The sequence below is a fragment of the Panulirus ornatus genome, chromosome 53 (genome assembly GCF_036320965.1).
Source record: "Panulirus ornatus isolate Po-2019 chromosome 53, ASM3632096v1, whole genome shotgun sequence".
In the NCBI taxonomy this organism is placed as follows: Eukaryota; Metazoa; Arthropoda; class Malacostraca; order Decapoda; family Palinuridae; genus Panulirus; species Panulirus ornatus.
The window spans coordinates 13,053,805-13,071,683 of NC_092276.1; the positions used below are offsets into that span (position 1 = coordinate 13,053,805).

At 41.3% G+C, this 17,879-nt stretch overlaps 1 protein-coding gene across 3 annotated transcripts in view; it reads left to right on the forward strand.

The window, feature by feature from the left end:
• LOC139765242 (protein O-mannosyl-transferase TMTC1-like) overlaps positions 1-17,879 on the forward strand; it is a 273,522-nt gene that overhangs the window by 102,691 nt on the left and 152,952 nt on the right. For all 3 annotated transcript variants that reach the window (XM_071692577.1, XM_071692578.1, XM_071692580.1), the window contains exons 3-5: positions 16,192-16,369; positions 17,235-17,308; positions 17,848-17,879. The exon at positions 17,848-17,879 is cut by the window's right edge and continues 364 nt beyond it. In XM_071692577.1, the coding sequence (XP_071548678.1) occupies positions 16,192-16,369; positions 17,235-17,308; positions 17,848-17,879 (284 nt within the window). The remainder of the gene's footprint in view (positions 1-16,191; positions 16,370-17,234; positions 17,309-17,847) is intronic.

Below are 17,879 nucleotides of genomic sequence, written 5' to 3' on the forward strand. Positions count from 1 at the left end.
GAGTGTGAACGAATGTGGCATTTGTTGTCTTTTCCAAGTACTACCTCGCACACATGAGGGGGGGAGGGGGTTGTTATTTCATGTATGGTGAGGTGGCAATGGGAATGAATAAAGGCAGACAGTATGAATTATGTTCATGTGTATATATGTATATATCTGTGTATGTATATATATGTATACGTTGAGATGTATAGGTATGTATATTTGAGTGTGTGGACGTGTATGTATATACATGTGTATGTGGGTGGGTTGGGCCATTCTTTCGTCTGTTTCCTTGCGCTACCTCGCTAACTCGGGAGACAACGACAAAGCAAAATAAAAACAAATAAATAAATATATATATATATATATATATATATATATATATATATATATATATATATATATATATATATATATATATATATATATATATATATATATATATATATATATATATATACATATATTAAGCCACTGCACTACCGATGGGATGAGGAAAGAGGCTGCTCTCCATGTACCTCCTTCGTGTCGTAGAAAGCGACTGCTGGGACGGGTACAGGAAGCTGGAAATCCTCGTCTTCTGTAAAGCAACTTTCTAAAAGCAGAGCAAATGGGAACCAAGTAGGGATATACCCTCCGTTAAAAGAAGATAGGCAATGAACTCAGTGCAAAATTGAAAAGAAAAAAAATGTTATGCTGAAAGAGTAAGTTCATATTAACTGCAGTACGAAAAAACAGAAATCTTTTGTTATAATCACTTAAGTTGTCATTTGGATCTTCACTTCTTTTTTCCTCTATGATGATGAAGCTGTATGATAGATTATTTACAATGAAATATATGTTGTTTGAAATTTGTTAGAATAATATTACCACGACAATTAGAGAAATTATGTCAACACAAATAAAGGATATTATGTTCGCCGATGGAGCAGTGTGTGTGGCTGTAATGCACTGTGACCTAGCTGGGATGGCATTGACCTGTTATGGAATACGTACCTCTGGACCATACTGCAACCAGGTGCACAAACGGAGGATACTGAAAGTGTACCTAGTGTGTCATGTAGGATAGCGAGAGTGTATCTGGTGTGTCGTGTCGGATAGTGAGAAATTATCTGGCGTGTCGTGTAGGCTAGTGTGATTGTGCCTGGTGTGGTGGATGGGATAGGGACGTGTACATTTTGTGTCACACGGGATAGAGAGTGTATCTGGTGTGTAGTGTGGAATAATGAGTGTGTACCTGGTTTGTCGTGTGGGATAGTGAAGTATGTCTTGGGTGTCATTTGGGGTAAATTGGGCTAAGGCAATGAGATTTCACCGGGCCATGTTTTCAGCCAGAGTATTGTGTGTTGCGTAAGGGAGTGGGAGTACACCAGGTGTAGCATGAGGCCCACTGCTATGGCGCGGCTCCTCACATGTTGGACACAGAAGTGAGGGTTCACATTGCTAGGCATTAGCACCTGACACCCACCCATTTCCGAGGCCTGACTGATGACTGGGTGGAGAGGCAGCATCACTTGCAACGCTCTTACTGGCTGAAGTCTGGCTGGAGTGTGTTCACTGGGGTGGTGGCAACAGTATCAACACTCACACCGTCCTGAAAAGTGTTGGTGGCAACACTTTCAACACTTGCATTAGCTAATGACTAGCTGGAGAGCTTTGGCAAAACTTCTCAGAACAAAAGCAAATTTAGAAACCATTTAAAAATTTATGAATTTCTTACTGGTATTCGACATCTGATTTATCTGAGAACTCGTAGCTCTCATGAAGAAACACTTTCTCATCCTACGGTAATAAAATTTGAGAGTAGTTTTTAAACACTCACACGACCTCACCATTGGTGTCAGCGTTAACAGCTCCCCCGACAACATCGCCTTACAGGGCACCTTTAACATGTCCAGTACTGGACCACTGCTAACCACTTCAACATGAGCCAGACGATACCGTGGTTATGCACGTAACTCTCACTTCCTAATCGAGTCAGGCTTCAAGCTCTCTAACTGGGATACAGCCACATGTAAGTAGTTCAGTCGACTAAGTACAATTCCCAGTAATGTTTGCTTGGAGAGTTGTGTGAAGGGAAAGTGTCACACTTGGGAGAGTTACTTGTTGAGGGGACATGAGATGGTTACAAAGGAACAGTTACATGGTGGGGAAGCAGTGTGTCGGAGATCCTATATGCTGGGGAAGCTATGATAGGGAAGCTGTGATGAGAAGCCGTGTGTAAGGAAAACTTTGTGTTGGAGGTATGTGTTAGAGAAGATGCATTATGGGGCTGTTCTTTCAGTAACCACTCTTGTAATTTGCAGCAACATCCGAAAAAGTACACCTAGGCTCCACATAAGCCTAATGAAAGGGTATTATTTAGTTTTTTAGGTTAATTACAATTCAAAGGAATCTCAGTAATAATGGACTTCTGGTTTGACGTGCATACCAGGTGCTACCTCCTTGCGGGTCCCCTCGCTATTGAAACTATGGACTTAAAGCAGCAGCGCACCCCTCATAAATCGCACCTGCCAGGGGAGATTACACTGGTAACCAGGCTACCAAAGCTGTGTGAAGGGAAAATTCAGGGATGAGGAAGCTGTATGTTGAGTGGAGCTGTGAGGTGGTGGAGCTGTGTGTTTATGGCGGGGAAGCCATGGGTTGGAGAGGCTATGTGGTGGGAAAGCCGTGTGTTGAAGCTATGCATCTCATCTTCAGTTCTCTTGTAGGTCAACTATGTGTAACTATGAAAAGTTTTGAGAACGCCACCTTTTCCACTGGTCTCGCATTTCACTTTAAACATCAAAAGACTTAAGAAAGAAACCTACACAGATATATTTTGTTGCAACATTACAACATAGTTTTTTCCACAGGACATTTAACTAAATATTATGTAGAAATCTGATGCACATTCTCTTTTTTCACTCATCTTCACTCACTAGTTTCCACCATCTTATAGATTAACCATCATCGAAGAGCAATATCCGGTGGCTCGCTCATAAACAGATGCACAGAGGAATATAGTGACACATCAGCACTGTGTTGTCTTAAGCACATAGGCCAAATAAACTCGAGGCGACGCGTGTATGGCTGGGGAAATTCAAATGTTAAACGAAATTCTATTGTAATGAACAGCATAGAATAATTAGAATGATATATGAATTTGAGGGAGAAGGAGAAAGAAGAATGAGGAGGAAGGACAGAGTTGTGCTTAATATACGTAAAGCGTTAGAAAGTAAGGTGATATTGGCCCTAGTATATGGTAGCGGTCATCATGCCAAAGTTATATAGTGGGAAATTGGTTGAAATGATACTAGGGTTTTTGGTAGAGAACGGAGGGTGTTGGTGATTTCAGGGCTGTGTGGTAAGGATTGGTGATATTGCTGGTGATGCTGGGCAATAGATGGCCTTGGTGATACAAGAGCTGTGTGGCAAGGAATGGTGATGTGGTGGTGATGCTTGGGGAATGGGTGGTGTTGGTGATTCCAGAGCAGCAGCGTGGTGATGCTGAAGAATGGGTGATATCAGCAAGCCTGTGTAGAAGATGAGTGAGGTTGATGAGAACTATGGGAACGTGTGGGTGTGGGTTTGCTCACTGGAATATTGAGAGAGAGAGAGAGAGAGAGAGAGAGAGAGAGAGAGAGAGAGAGAGAGAGAGAGAGAGAGAGAGAGAGAGAGAGAGAGAGAGAGAGAGAGAGAGAGAGAGAGAGTATACATACTTTCGTGTACGTATGTCAATATCTTACCGTATTAATAATCAGGGCTTTTTCCTAGCCCTTACCGTGCGTTTTGCTTGTTGAATAATAGTGTTTCTCTCGGACGCCAGACACGCACTTTACATACATGGGTTTGCTGGTGCCTGTCTTCATTTAGTTCTGTAAGTTTTCTTTACATGTTTCTCTACTTTCCCGAGCATGTTTCTTATTTCATTTGGTTGGATATTAACTAGTCTCTCTTTCGCTCGAGCTGAGTTCCCGTAAAATTTTATTTGATAACTTTAATTTCTAGTTTTCATAGGTATAGTTGCAGACATAAGCGCTCCGCTGCTTTCTTACAGAGGCGCTTTTACAGGGAATACACTTGAATGATGACCTCAATTTGCTTCCAATTATGAATCATCCTACATTACTGTCTTCCATATCAGCTGCAGAATTTGATTTTTTTTTCAGCCTCTGTGATATTTCATGTTTCGGTTCCTCTATTTTGCTTCTTAAGTGTTTCTGAATTCTTCTTAACTTGTCCTTTTCCAGCTGACCGACTCATGATCAGATAACACAACAGTCTTCTGCTTTGCTTCTTGTGTAAACCACTAAAAACATTCCACTGGCAGTGTGTCTTGTAGAGGTGTTGGTTGTCATCTTACTCATTATCCTGCCTGATGATACTGTTCCATCAACGTACATTATAGTTTCTCAATCATAAGCAATCCTGCGTCGTCAACGTTTGCTTCATTTTACATAACTTTCTTTCCGTGCCTTTGTACGGTGTGGTTGAGTAACTTGTGATTTATTTGCTTATATCTATCTACGTTATCTTTACGACTTTGTGCCTCTCCCTTTTTTCTAGTCTTCCTTGGGCCGAGCTGTTATAATCTCTCTTGTGTCGTCAGTACTGTATCTTAATGTATTTTCTGAATGTATTTTCTTTGACCTCTGACATTGTCTGATAACTTATTATGAATAGAACTGAGGCCGGTAACACCCCTGCGGCTACAATCTCATCATCTATCTTCCTAGTCTGTCTTCAACATTTTGTTTCCATGCTTCCTCTGGTACAATCCAGCGTTTTGGCGTATATGTCCAAGCAAAATTGAGATAAGAACAGTGTCTACTCATTTTCCTTGAAGCATCTCTTCTTAGATATTTATACAGAGAGGTCGTCTCTGGGTTTGCTTAATTTCTCCTTCATTAATGTGTTGACTAAATGTTCCAATATATGTCCTTTTTCTAGCCCTTCTGTAAACATTTGTTACGTGTGATGTCAGGTTAACTGTCCTATATTGCTTTGGGATTATCAGAGATGCTTCTTCAAGTATGGGTGTTACTTGAGCCATTTTGTAGAGATCTGGTATTTTGCTTTCGTCTTGGTTTCGGCTCATCAGTAACATCGTTCGTTAAGCTGCTGGTATTTCTTTCCTCTTTAGGGAATACCATCTGTTCCGGAGATTAATTCTCTTGAAGCTGATCTGCTGCTTTGTTGATGTCATTTTCTGAGAGAGAGAGAGAGAGAGAGAGAGAGAGAGAGAGAGAGAGAGAGAGAGAGAGAGAGAGAGAGAGAGAGAGAGAGAGAGAGAGAGAGAGAATACGTGCATACCAATGTTATTAAGAATATATGGTGTGGGAGGCAAGTTGTTAGAAGCAGTGACCCAAAGTCAGCCATAAGGGTGGGCTAGGCTATATTCTCTGCTGTCTTGGCCATTGCATAACTGTCAACCTTAGTTCTACCCAGACTGTCGTTTACTTTGTTTATTTTCTCCTTTTACAAGTTTCATTATTCATCTCTTGCACGTTTTCCAATTTACAAGGCACAAGTGTAGTCTCGCCATATTTTTCGAAGGACTCTCATATATCAATGGCTTCACCAGTCTGAGGGACGTATCTCTGGATCGTCTTGTAAGACATTAATAGTGAATTAAGGTGATCTTTACAGACCTACTTGCGCCTGCTTGAACTCGCGCCTTATCGATCATCCAAGTCTAAATATGAAAATCCAAGAGTTCGCTGCTCGCTCCACGTACGGGTTATTTCAGTGATGTGGAAGCTTTCAGCAGATGAATGTAGTCTTAGGCCAAGAGTATTGCAACAATCTGTTTTCCTTGGATTCGCGTTTTAGTGAGAAGAATTGGAATCATTTGGTTCAGGTCAGCGTCCTCATAGAAGGTATTATTAGCCTGCCCATCCTACTATCATGGATTATCTCACTAGACTAAAGTATTAGTATGCGTCCCATATTGCCCAGACTGCTGTCCCAGGCATGGAGAGAGGGAGGGAGGTCACGAACTAGCAGTTGTCAAGAAAAGTGTGTCATGACCCGCGTGCGCCATCGCAACGAAAGAAAACGTGGCAGACATTATACAATACCTTCGTTGCATATCATACCATATAATGAAAATATTCGTAGAGTTGGCTGTAAAATAGTTTTTGTTGTGAATATCGAAGAACTTCACCATTATTCACAAAAGATATGCTATTCACTTCATATGGAATACAGTCTGATTTCTGTCACACCGTTTTTGTAAACAGAGCAGTTGTGAACAATGGCAGACACATAAGAGGCTTTTAAGATCAGAAAAGAATTAAGCAGGAAACGATCATTATGTCATCATCAATTAAGGGATTCTGTACAAAAGAAATCTATCTTTATGATGAAAAATCCAAAAAAAAAAAACTTCACTTCTGGGTAAAAAGTTATTGACAATGATAGATTGACTGACGGAAGAGTTTGTGAGCCAAAGCAGATTGACAGCCAGAACACTCTGTCAGCCAGAGTATTTACCAGAATAATATGGCAGCCGGTATAGTTACCAAAATTAGTTGAGAACAGAACAGGAACAGTTTGACGACCAACTTATTATTTCTTACGAAATAGATCATTACGAACGCTCGTTAATGGGCTCGGTAATAACGATGACATATTGATACCTTAATGCTATTAGCCTTACATGCGACATGATCCACGTCAGAAAGGTATGACATATTGACATATGTTCGATAATCAGTCACAGTGGCAGAATATCACACTTCGGAGGGAATGTCACACGACCAATGATAGTCATATGCAACATGACTTTAGAGAGAGAGAGAGAGAAAGCGAGATACAGAAGAAACAGAGAGACAAAGGCAGGGAGACGCATGTCTGATTCTATATGAGTGTGCGTGTGTGTGTGTGTGTGTGTAGCACTCAGTGAAAACCAGACCTGTCAATTATATAATTTCTGTACGCAGTCTCTTCTGAAATCAATAAGCTAGAGATCGAGAGGGAGTCAAGATTCACTTCTGTTCCTTAGCATGGTAGAGGCTAAATTCCTTTGTGTATGAAAATTAGAATAAGTCGTTGTAATGTTATGTAATTTAGTTCGTCACATTGTCATGTTTGTTTGTCTGCTTATTTATCTGTTTTTGGTTAAGTGCGCTTCGTAAATATTGCACTTGATATAAATTTATGTCTGTACATTTCCGGCGATAACAAATATAATATACGTAGGTTTAATATGTTGTGTTTCTCGGAGACAAAAATATGGTTGTTTACATTTTCTGGTTGCCTCATGACGTCACTGACCCACGGCCAATCAAAGTGCAAAATAAGAGTATGGTCATTGTGTAAACACAAAGACCAACGTTGGAAGCCTAGGCTAACCGCCTAGACGACACGGCTGTACGGCGGAAGGTAAGAGAGGCACGATCCATTCACACCCACCAGACTACTGGAACACTAAGTTCCACTCACCCAGACAGGAGTGATTGGCTGGATTCGTTTACCTAATTGAGGAAAACGAATTATACACATGAATTCTGTTGTATTGATATGAGTGCTAGTAACTCAAGGGTGGGACGCTTTATCAAATGTTTCTTTTCCTACACCTTGAAGCTTTGGAACTCCCTACTCTCTAATATCTTTTCCAGTAGCCATGACTGGACTCTACAACATAATAAGAAGAAAAAAGTAATAAGACAAACGCATCAGGGAAAAGGGAATATTTTACTTACACTTATGAGACTTTGAAACCTTTTGAGTCCAGTGACTCTACTCGAAGTGTTATATCGGCAGTGTTTACCAACGTAATATTTGTACAAAGTAGTACCTACGATCCTGTTCTGGGCTGGGTAGTAGGGGAATCCTGCACAGTCATTGGTGTCGCTGGTCCCACTGCTGAATGACCTAGTCTCAAGTCAGGTTCCCACTCTCCAGTATCCCAACCCACACTTCCGCTCCACACGATCCCTACCCATCCTCCCTCTGTTCACCCAGGTAAGTCAACCAGACCAACCAGTACTGTTGTCATCCATTGTGGTACCGTCATCTCTGACGTCACACCTGAGAGAGTCATTAATGTCCCCCGTCTTCATGGCAGTGCTAGGACGAGCAGACCGCCAACCCCGCGCACCGTTGGCTCACTCCGGTCTGTCCTTTTTCTGAAGGTCCGAGGTTCCCAATGTCACCATCAAAAGAACGGCCATCCGTCTTTAAGGGAATTAAGAGTAGTAATGCCGGAGAAGATACCGCTTCAGAAAGGTTTGCTGAATACACCTAAAAAGGGTGGCGCCCCGGTTTCTAAACGTGAGGTAGGCCGATGCTGAGAGGGAGCCTTAATATTATAGTATTTTTGAAGTTTGTCTGGTACTTTTTCAAGAACCGGAATAATTTTCCTGAAAATATAGTGAAGGCAGAGGATCTTTACTGATAAGAAATATCTATTGCTTGAGTTTAATCTAAAGAAAAGGCTGGTGTAGGATTGAAGAGCAATAGTGGGATACTCTTCGATATCAACGACCGTTACTTTAAAGTTCTGAGACTAATATTTTTGATATGTTTTTGGTTGTCTGGATTTACAATATGTTGGCAACTACTCAACAGCCACTAGCATCAAAGAGCAAACCCACACGGTAATGCATGCAATACTGTGCCCAAACACTCAGTTAAGGTTCATTATACCCCATCCTCAGACGTAGATAATTTGACGGTCAGTATAGTGAGAAACCACTTGCTGGAGGATGCTCACATTCATGGCAACTAACTCACTCTTATTACGTCCACCTTGTCAGGAAATCATGATGGTGCCACAGTTTTCTCCATACAAGATTCTTGTACAATAAATGAAATCTTAACAGTGTTTGGAGCGTTCGGTGCCTAGATAACACCACTATGGTCTGCTTGGCCATCAGATGCAATGATGATATTTGTCTCAGGAAAGGAACTTGTAGAGCTGATTTTGACGTGAGCGACGTGTGTACTTGCTAATCATGATTGCTTTTGCAACACCATTATCTAGCATATTCATGATTAGATCCAACTGCAGTCTTCTCCACTGACCCTGTCAAAGCCAACACACTTGCCCTAGATAACTGAACCCCATCCCTAGCATACGTAGTATTCTTCCCTTAACAAGAATGCCAGTTTTCAATAAATGACAACTTTTGATCCTAACATTACAAAATCAGACGACAATTTATTTCCCTTATCCTGGATAAACGCACCTCCATCTCTTCTACGAGACATGATTGCACATAATAATACTGGATCCCATTCCATCCATAATTCCCTACCCTCTTTACAGCTGTCGTATACCTACCCACACTTCCAGTCTTTCCAGTGTCATCGCCTCCTGCACTGTGGCAAACAGTGGACTTGTCCTCACTACCAGACCAAGATGTCATCCATTTTCTCTATGACATATTCCACTTTGGTACTAGGAGAGTAAACTCTCGTCCCATTTTCTCTGTTTTTGTCACAAAAAGCTCTACATGACTGTCACCAAAAATTCTTGATTTCCTCGCCATTGTGTCCAGCCCTACAGGGTTGGACTTACCGATGTCGTCTGGCTTGTCATAAGTTCACTACAATCATCCTCTAGTACAAAGGCGGACTTCCTACACTTCCCATCCAACGCTGCCCTAAGTCGCAACTTGCTTCCCTTGTTTACTACGACTTTTCGTTACATCACAGTTCAGTTCTCACGTCTAATCTTATGAAATCATTTCTCATCCAAAGACTGGTATCTTTACTCTTCCTAGTACATTGTTGCATTTGATATATCATCTGGATTTTGGTATTCAACCTTTTACCAAAGCATACTTTTTGTTAATTATTTGTTTTATAGGCGAGACTAGTTTAGGTTTCTATGATGAAGATGTTCCTTGGTTCAATTATTTTTGTCGTGTCCGGGGGCCTTGGCAAGTAATCTTTAACTTCATTGTCAAGAAACTCTTGTAGTTGTCATTGTTGATGAGTACTTCTCTGATTCGGTTAGTGTTTTGGTGCAGTAGCTAACCTGTAGAGTTCCCAGAACATCGTCATATAAAGGCCCTAACCAATCAACGTTCGGTTCTTTCAAGACCTGTTATTTACACGCTGAGACATCTTCCTAAACTTATCCTTTTCCTGCACACACTTTGATGTATTCGCCTGTGTTTCCATCCACTAGAAATATCAAAGAAGGGTAATACCATCTGTTCCCGGAGATTAGTTCTGTTGAAGCTAATCTGCTGCTACGTCGATGTCATTTTCTGAGAGAGAGAGAGAGAGAGAGAGAGAGAGAGAGAGAGAGAGAGAGAGAGAGAGAGAGAGAGAGAGAGAGAGAGAGAGAGAGAGAGAGAGAGAGAGAGAGAATCCGTGCCTACCAATGGAATTAAGAATATATGGTGTAGCAGGCAAGTTGTTAGAAGCAGTCAAAAGTCTTTATCGAGGATGTAAGGCATGCGTACGAGTAGGAAGAGAGGAAAGTGATTGGTTCTCAGTGATTCTTGGTTTGCGGCAGGGGTGCGTGATTTGTAATATACCGAAAGTCAGCCATATGGCTGCGTTAGGCTATATTCTCTGCTGTCTCGACCATTGCATAACTGTCAACCTTAGTACTACCCAGAACTGTCGTTTACTTTGTTTATTTTCTCCTTTTACAAGTTTCATTATTCATCTCTTGCACGTTTTCCAATTTACAAGGCACAAGTTTAGTCTCGCCATATTTTTCGAAGGACTCTCATATATCAATGGCTTCACCAGTCTGAGAGACGTATCTCTGGATCGTCTTGTAAGACATCAATAGTGAATTAAGGTGATCTTTACAGATCTACATGCGCCTGCTGGCACTCGCGCCTTATCGATCATCCAAGTCTAAATACGGAAATCCAAGAGTTCGCTGCTCGCTCCACATACGGGTTATTTCAGTGATGTGGAAGCTTTCAGCAGGTGAATGTAGTCTTAGGCCAAGAGTATTGCGACAATCTGTTTTCCTTGGATTCGCGTTTTAGTGAGAAGAATTGGAATCATTTGGTTCAGGTCAGCGTCCACATAGAAGGTATTATCAGCCTGCCCATCCTACCATCATGGATTATCTCACTAGACAAAAGTATTAGTATGCGTCCCATATTGCCCAGACTGCTGTCCCAGGCATGGATAGAGGGAGGGAGGTCATGAACTAGCAGTTGCCAAGAAAAGTGTTTCATGACCCGCGTGCGCCATCGCAACGAAAGAAAACATGGCAGACATTATACAATACCTTCGTTGTATATCATTCCATATAATGAAAACATTTGTAGAGCTGGTTGTAAAATAGTTTTTCTTGTGAATATCGAAGAACTTCGCCATTATTCACAAGAGATATGCTATTCACTTCATATGGAATACAGTCTGATTTTTGTCACATTGTTTTTATAAACACAGCAGTTGTGAACAATAGCAGACACATAAGAGGCTTTTAAGATCAGAAAAGAATTAAGCAGGAAACGATCATTATCTCATCATCAATTAAGGGATTCTGTACAAAAGAAATCTATCTTTATGATGAAAAATCCAAAAAAAAAAAAAACTTCACTTCTGGGTAAAAAGTTATTGACATTGATAGGTTGACTGACGGAAGAGTTTGTGAGCCAAAGCAGATTGACAGCCAGAACACTCTGTCAGCCAGAGTATTTACCAGAATAATATGGCAGCCGGTATAGTTACCAAAATTAGTTGAGAACAGAACAGGAACAGTTTGACGACCAACTCATTATTTCTTACAAAATAGATCATTACGAACGCTCGTTAATGGGCTCGGTAATAACGATGACATATTGATACCTTAATGCTATTAGCCTTACATGCGACATGATCCACGTCAGAGGGGTATGACATATTGACATCTGTTCGATAATCAGTCACAGTGGCAGAATATCACACTTCGGAGGGAATATCACACGACCAATGATAGTCATATGCAACATGACTTTAGAGAGAGAGAGAGAGAGAGAGAGAGAGAGAGAGAGAGAGAGAGAGAGAGAGAGAGAGAGAGAGAGAGAGAGAGAGAGAGAGAGAGAGAGAGCGATATACAGAAGAAACAGAGAGACAAAGGCAGGGAGACGCATGTCTGATTCTATGTGAGTGTGTGTGTGTGTGTGTGTGTGTGTGTGTGTGTGTGTGTGTAGCACTCAGTGAAAACCAGACCTGTCAATTATATAATTTCTGTACGCAGTCTCCTCTGAAATCAATAAGCTAGAGCGCGAGAGGGAGTCAAGTTTCACTTCTGTTCCTTAGCTTGGTAGAGGCTAAATTCCTTTGTGTATGAAAATTAGAATAAGCCGTTGTAATGTTATGTAATTTAGTTCGTCATCATTGTCACGTTTGTTTTTCTGCTTATTTGTCTGTTTTTGTTGTTAAGTGCGCTTCGTAAATATTGCACTTGATATAAATTCATGTCTGTACATTTCCGGCGACAACAAATGTAATATACGTATGTTTGATATGTTGTGTTTCTCGGAGACAAAAATATGGTTGTTTACATTTTCGGGTTGCCTCATGACGTCACTGACCAACGGCCAATCACAGTGTAAAATAAGAGTATGGTCATTGTGTGAACACAAAGACCAACGTTGGAAACCTAGGCAAACCGCCTAGACGACACGGCTGATCGGCGGAAGGTAAGAGAGGCACGATCCATTCACACCCACCAGACTACTGGAACACTAAGTTCCACTCACCCAGACAGGAGTGGTTGGCTGGATTCGTTTACCTAATGAGGAAAACGAATTATACACATGAATCTGTTGTAATGATATGAGTGCTAGTAACTCAAGGGTGGGACGCTTTATCAAATGTCTCTTTCCCTACAGCTTGAAGCTTTGGAACTCCCTACTCTCTAATATCTTTTCCAGTAGCCATGACTGGAGTCTACAACATAAAAAGAAGAAAAAATGTAATAAGAGAAATGCATCAGGGAAAAGGGAATATGTTCCTTACACATATGAGACTTTGAAACCTTTTGAGTCCAGTGACTCTACTCCAAGTGTTATATCGGCAGTGTTTACCAACGTAATATTGGTACAAAGTAGTACCTACGATCCTGTTCTGGGCTGGGTAGCAGGGGAACCCTGCACAGTCATTGGTGTCGCTGGTCCCACTGCTGAATGACCTAGTCTCAAGCCAGGTTCCCACTCTCCAGTAGCCCAACCCACACTTTCGCTCCACACGATCCCGACCCATCCTCCCTCTGTTCACCCAGGTAAGTCAACCAGACCAACAAGTACTGTTGTCATCCATTGTGGTACCGTCATCTCTGACGACACGCCTGAGAGAGTCATTAATGTCCCACGTCTTCATGACAGTGCCAGGACGAGCAGACCGCCAACCCCGCACACCGTTGGCTCACTCCGGTCTGTCCTTCCTCTGAAAGTCCAACATTCCCAGTGTCACCATTAAGCGAGCGGCCATCCGTCTTTAAGGGAGTTAAGGGTAGTAACGGCGGAGAAGATACCATTTCAAAAAGGTTTGCTGAACACACCTAAAAAGGGTGGCGCCCCGGTCGCTAAATGTGATGTATGCCGATGCTGAGACAGAGCCCTAATATTATATCTTTTTTGAAGTTTGTGTGGTAATTTCTCAAGAGCACAAGTCAGGATATTCGTGGAACGATTGTCTTGAAAATATAGTGAAGGTAGAGGACCTTCACTGATAAGAAATTTCTGTTGCTTGAATTTAATCTAAAAAAAAGATACTGGTGTAGGATTGAAGAGCAATAGTGGGATACTCTTCGATATCAACGACCGTTACTTTAAAGTTCTGAGACTAATATTTTTAATAAGTTTTTGGTTGTCTGGATTTACAATATGTTGGCAACTACTCAACACCCACTAGCATCAAAGAGCAAACCCACACGGTAATGCATGCAATACTGTGCCCAAACACTTAGTTCAGGTTCATTATACCCCATCCTCAGATGTAGATAATTTGACGGTCAGTATAGTGAGAAACCACTTGCTGGAGGATGCTCACATTCATGGCAACTCACTCACTCTTATTACGTCCACCTTGTCAGGAAATCATGATGGTGCCGCAGTTTTCTCCATACAAGATTCTTGTACAATAAATGAAATCTTAACAGTGTTTGGAGCGTTCGGTGCCTAGATAACACCACTATGGTCTGCTTGGCCATCAGATGCAATGATGATATTTGTCTCAGGAAAGGAACTTGTAGAGCTGATTTTGACGTGAGCGACGGGTGTACTTGCTAATCATGATTGCTTTTGCAACACCATTATCTAGCATTTTCATGATTAGATCCAGCTGCAGTCTTCTCCACTGACCCTGTTAAAGTCAACACACTTGACCTAGATAACTAAACTCCATCTCTAGCATACGTAGTATTCTGCCCTTAACAAGAATGCCAGTTTTCAATTAATGACACCTTTTGATCCTAACATTACAAAATCAGACGGCAATTTATTTCCCTTATCCTGGATAAACACACCTCCATCTCCTCTACGAGACATAATTACACATAATAATACTGGATCCCATTCCATCCATAATTCCCTACCCTCTTTACAGCTGTCGTATACCTACCCACACTTCCAGTCTTTCCAGTGTCATCGCCTCCTGCACTGTGGCAAACAGTGGACTTGTCCTCACTACCAGACCAAGATGTCATCCATTTTCTCTACGACATATTCCACTCTGGTACTAGGAGAGTAAACTCTCGTTCCATTGTCTCCGTTTCTCTTACAAAAAGCTCTACCTGATTGTCACCAAAAATTCTAGATTTCCTCGCCATTGTGTCCAGCCCTACAGGGATGGACTTATCGATGTCGTCTGGCTTGTCATAACTTCACTACAATCATCCTCCAGGACAAAGACAGACCTCCTACACTTCCCTTTCAATGCTGCCTTTCTAAGTCGGTCGCAACTTGCTTCCCTTGTTTACTACGACTTTTCGTTACATCACAGTTCAGTTCTCACGTCTAATCTTAAGAAGTCATTTCTCATCCAAAACTGATATCTTTACGCTTCGTTTATTATACTGTTATGTTTGATATATCATCTGGATTATGGTATTCAACCTTTTACCAAAGTATATTTTTTGGTGATCATTTATTTCATAGATGAGACTGGTTTAGGTTTCTGTGTTGAAGATCTTTCTTGGTTCAATTATTTTTTCTCGTCCGGGTGCCTTGGCAAGTTATCTTTAACTTAATTGTCAATGAAACTCTTGTAGTTGTCATTTTTGATGAGTACTTGTTTGATTCGGTTAGTATTTTGTTTCAGTAGCTAATCTGTTGAGTTCCCACAGCCTCGTCATATAAATGCTCTAACCACACATAGTTCGTTTCTTTCAAGACCTGTTATTTATACGCTGAGACATCTTCCTAAACTTGTCTTTTTCCTGCACACACTTTGATGTATTCGCCTCTGTTTCCATCCACTAGGAATATCAAAGAAGAGTTATTTCTTATTAATGCTGAGTTCATATGGAGATTTTAACACAGTGTCTCCATAATTCTCTTTAACTTCTGTAGGTAGCTCTTCATTGCAGACAACCACGATGACTGACATTGAACTATATTCGGTATGTTTCCTACATTGAATTTTTATGTGGAAGTCCTGCGTTTTCGAGTTCACACAAATATTAACAAAAGACGGTGTCAGAGGTGATCCCACACTTAATCAATTGAATTTTCTGAATTAGTTTAACTGACAATTAAGGTATAGCATTTCTTTCCAGGATCAAGAATAGGTTAATGAACTAAAGAATATTAGCATCAAGAATTTGCCACGTGAGTTCTGCCTAAAAATGGATGGAAAATATCGTAGGGTGTCCGTAAACCTAACGTCAAATGCCATAACCCAGAAAATCATCTAATATGGTATAAAAGGTGTGTGTGTGTGTGTGTGTGTGTGTGTGTGTGTGTGTGTGTAGTTGTGCATTTTCGTGCAGAACCATTATAGATAAAGAGTGATAAACGGCAGATCCTTTACGTTACATGTAAGTATTAGAATATATCCAGAGTGAATCTGATTTGAGTTATTTAATTCAATACACTCTTCCCAGGTTCCGGGTTCATTGAGAAAGAAATTCCCCTCTCTCCTGCATGCATTTTTTACTTTGCTTTTAATTCATAAGTTTCCAGGGACAGGAAGTTATCTTTTTTTTCCCCACCGATTATATAACATCATTCAGGTAAAGCTCCTGCTTCATTCACACGATCTTCACACTATAAGCCTTCAGGATGATCAATGTTCCACATTCCCTATCTTCCTCAGAATAAACCATCTGGTATTTGGGTTACGTCCACTGGGGTTCCATCTGGTGAACGTGTTGTTACACTCGTGCGTCTGCTTATTGCTGACGCGGCTGCTGCTGCGTCTGCTGCACCTTCCGCAGGGCACCGTCCTCTCTGCCGGCCTCATCTTCGCCACACACCCCGTCCACACCGAGGCCGTGAGTAATTCACTTCAGAGTTCAAAGTCGGTCAAGAATAATAGTACAAAAGAATAAACTCTAGAACTCATAATTAACCGTAAAATAATCGATGAAGATTCCCTATAGCTTATCCAGACTTGAGAGAGGCTGGAAGAGCTAGGTGTAGTGCTGCTCGCCTCAATGGGATTCAGCATTCGTCCAGTCGCAGTCGGGGCTTCCTGTAATGGACGTAGGTAGGCACTGGAATCACTAGCGAAGAGCTGAAGTAAAGTTGCATATCGTACCCATACATGCAAGGCAACCAAAGTTAGAACCACTGAGTCACATTGGTATAGATGGTTAACATTTTATATCAGAGGCTTCATAACTGGGAAAATCTACACGCGATCAAATGTTTATGACATACCGCACCAACCTTTCTTCTCTCAGTGCAAGAAATACCTTAGCATATATTCACAACACTTTGTTATGCTTATTCAATGTCTGGCAGTGCATATCTGTCTCACTCTTTCCATAAACACACAGACTGTTAAACAGACACACACGAACACATACACACTCACACAACTTGCCGAGTAATTCTCGTATCTAGATCAAGTATATCTAGACCCAGTTGTTGGCGCAGAACTTGCACACAGATCAATTGGTGCAGCAAGAACTACATGCAGGTGTAACAAGACCTGTGTATTATCGCAGTAGCAGGTACATACAGGTGTTTTAAGACCCGTGTGCTAGCGCAGCACAACATCTACATGCAGGTGTATTTACACCCATTAGTTGGTACAGTACAAACTACAGTCTGGTTTATCTAGATCCATGTGTTAGCGCAGCAGCAGATACTCGCAGAGTTGCAAGTGTAATATATATATGTTCCTCCCCACAGGTGACGGGGCTGGTGGGCCGGGCAGACGTGCTGGCAGCCCTTAGCTTCTTGGCGGCCATCCTCTCTTACCACAGGTACTTGATGTGTTCAGAACAGCAGCTGAACTTATACACTGTCTCTGCCTATGACTTATCATTATGGAGTAAGATGATTTCGAGGAGCTCATAACAGAAGCTCCGAAATGTATCGTGAAAGAACTAGCGTTTAATTCTGCGATATATCTAGCATAAAGCAAATCTTAATCAGACTGCTGTTAGCTTAGGTCAAGTCTTGTATTGTCGTAATTACAAGTCATCTCTAATCTTCTGGCTATACAAACTAACCATAGCCAGGAGAACTTCACAAAGTCTCTCTTGTTGAGTAAGCCATAAATTGCTGATATCTTCCATTATTATTTATGGCACTACCATGCATACAGACAAGCAGGTAGGGGAATACTGAACCCATTTACCGCACCGATCGGTATCCTTAGTACCCTGTATAGACGAAGTGACACTAGATAAATTACACTCTCCATTACATGTCCAAAGATCTGTTAAATAGGTCTGTTTATTTCGTCATATGAGCAATAGTGAACGACAGTGATAGCGAGTCTGTTTCATCTCACCATCAGAGCAATAGAGAGCGACAGCGATAATCCCTGTG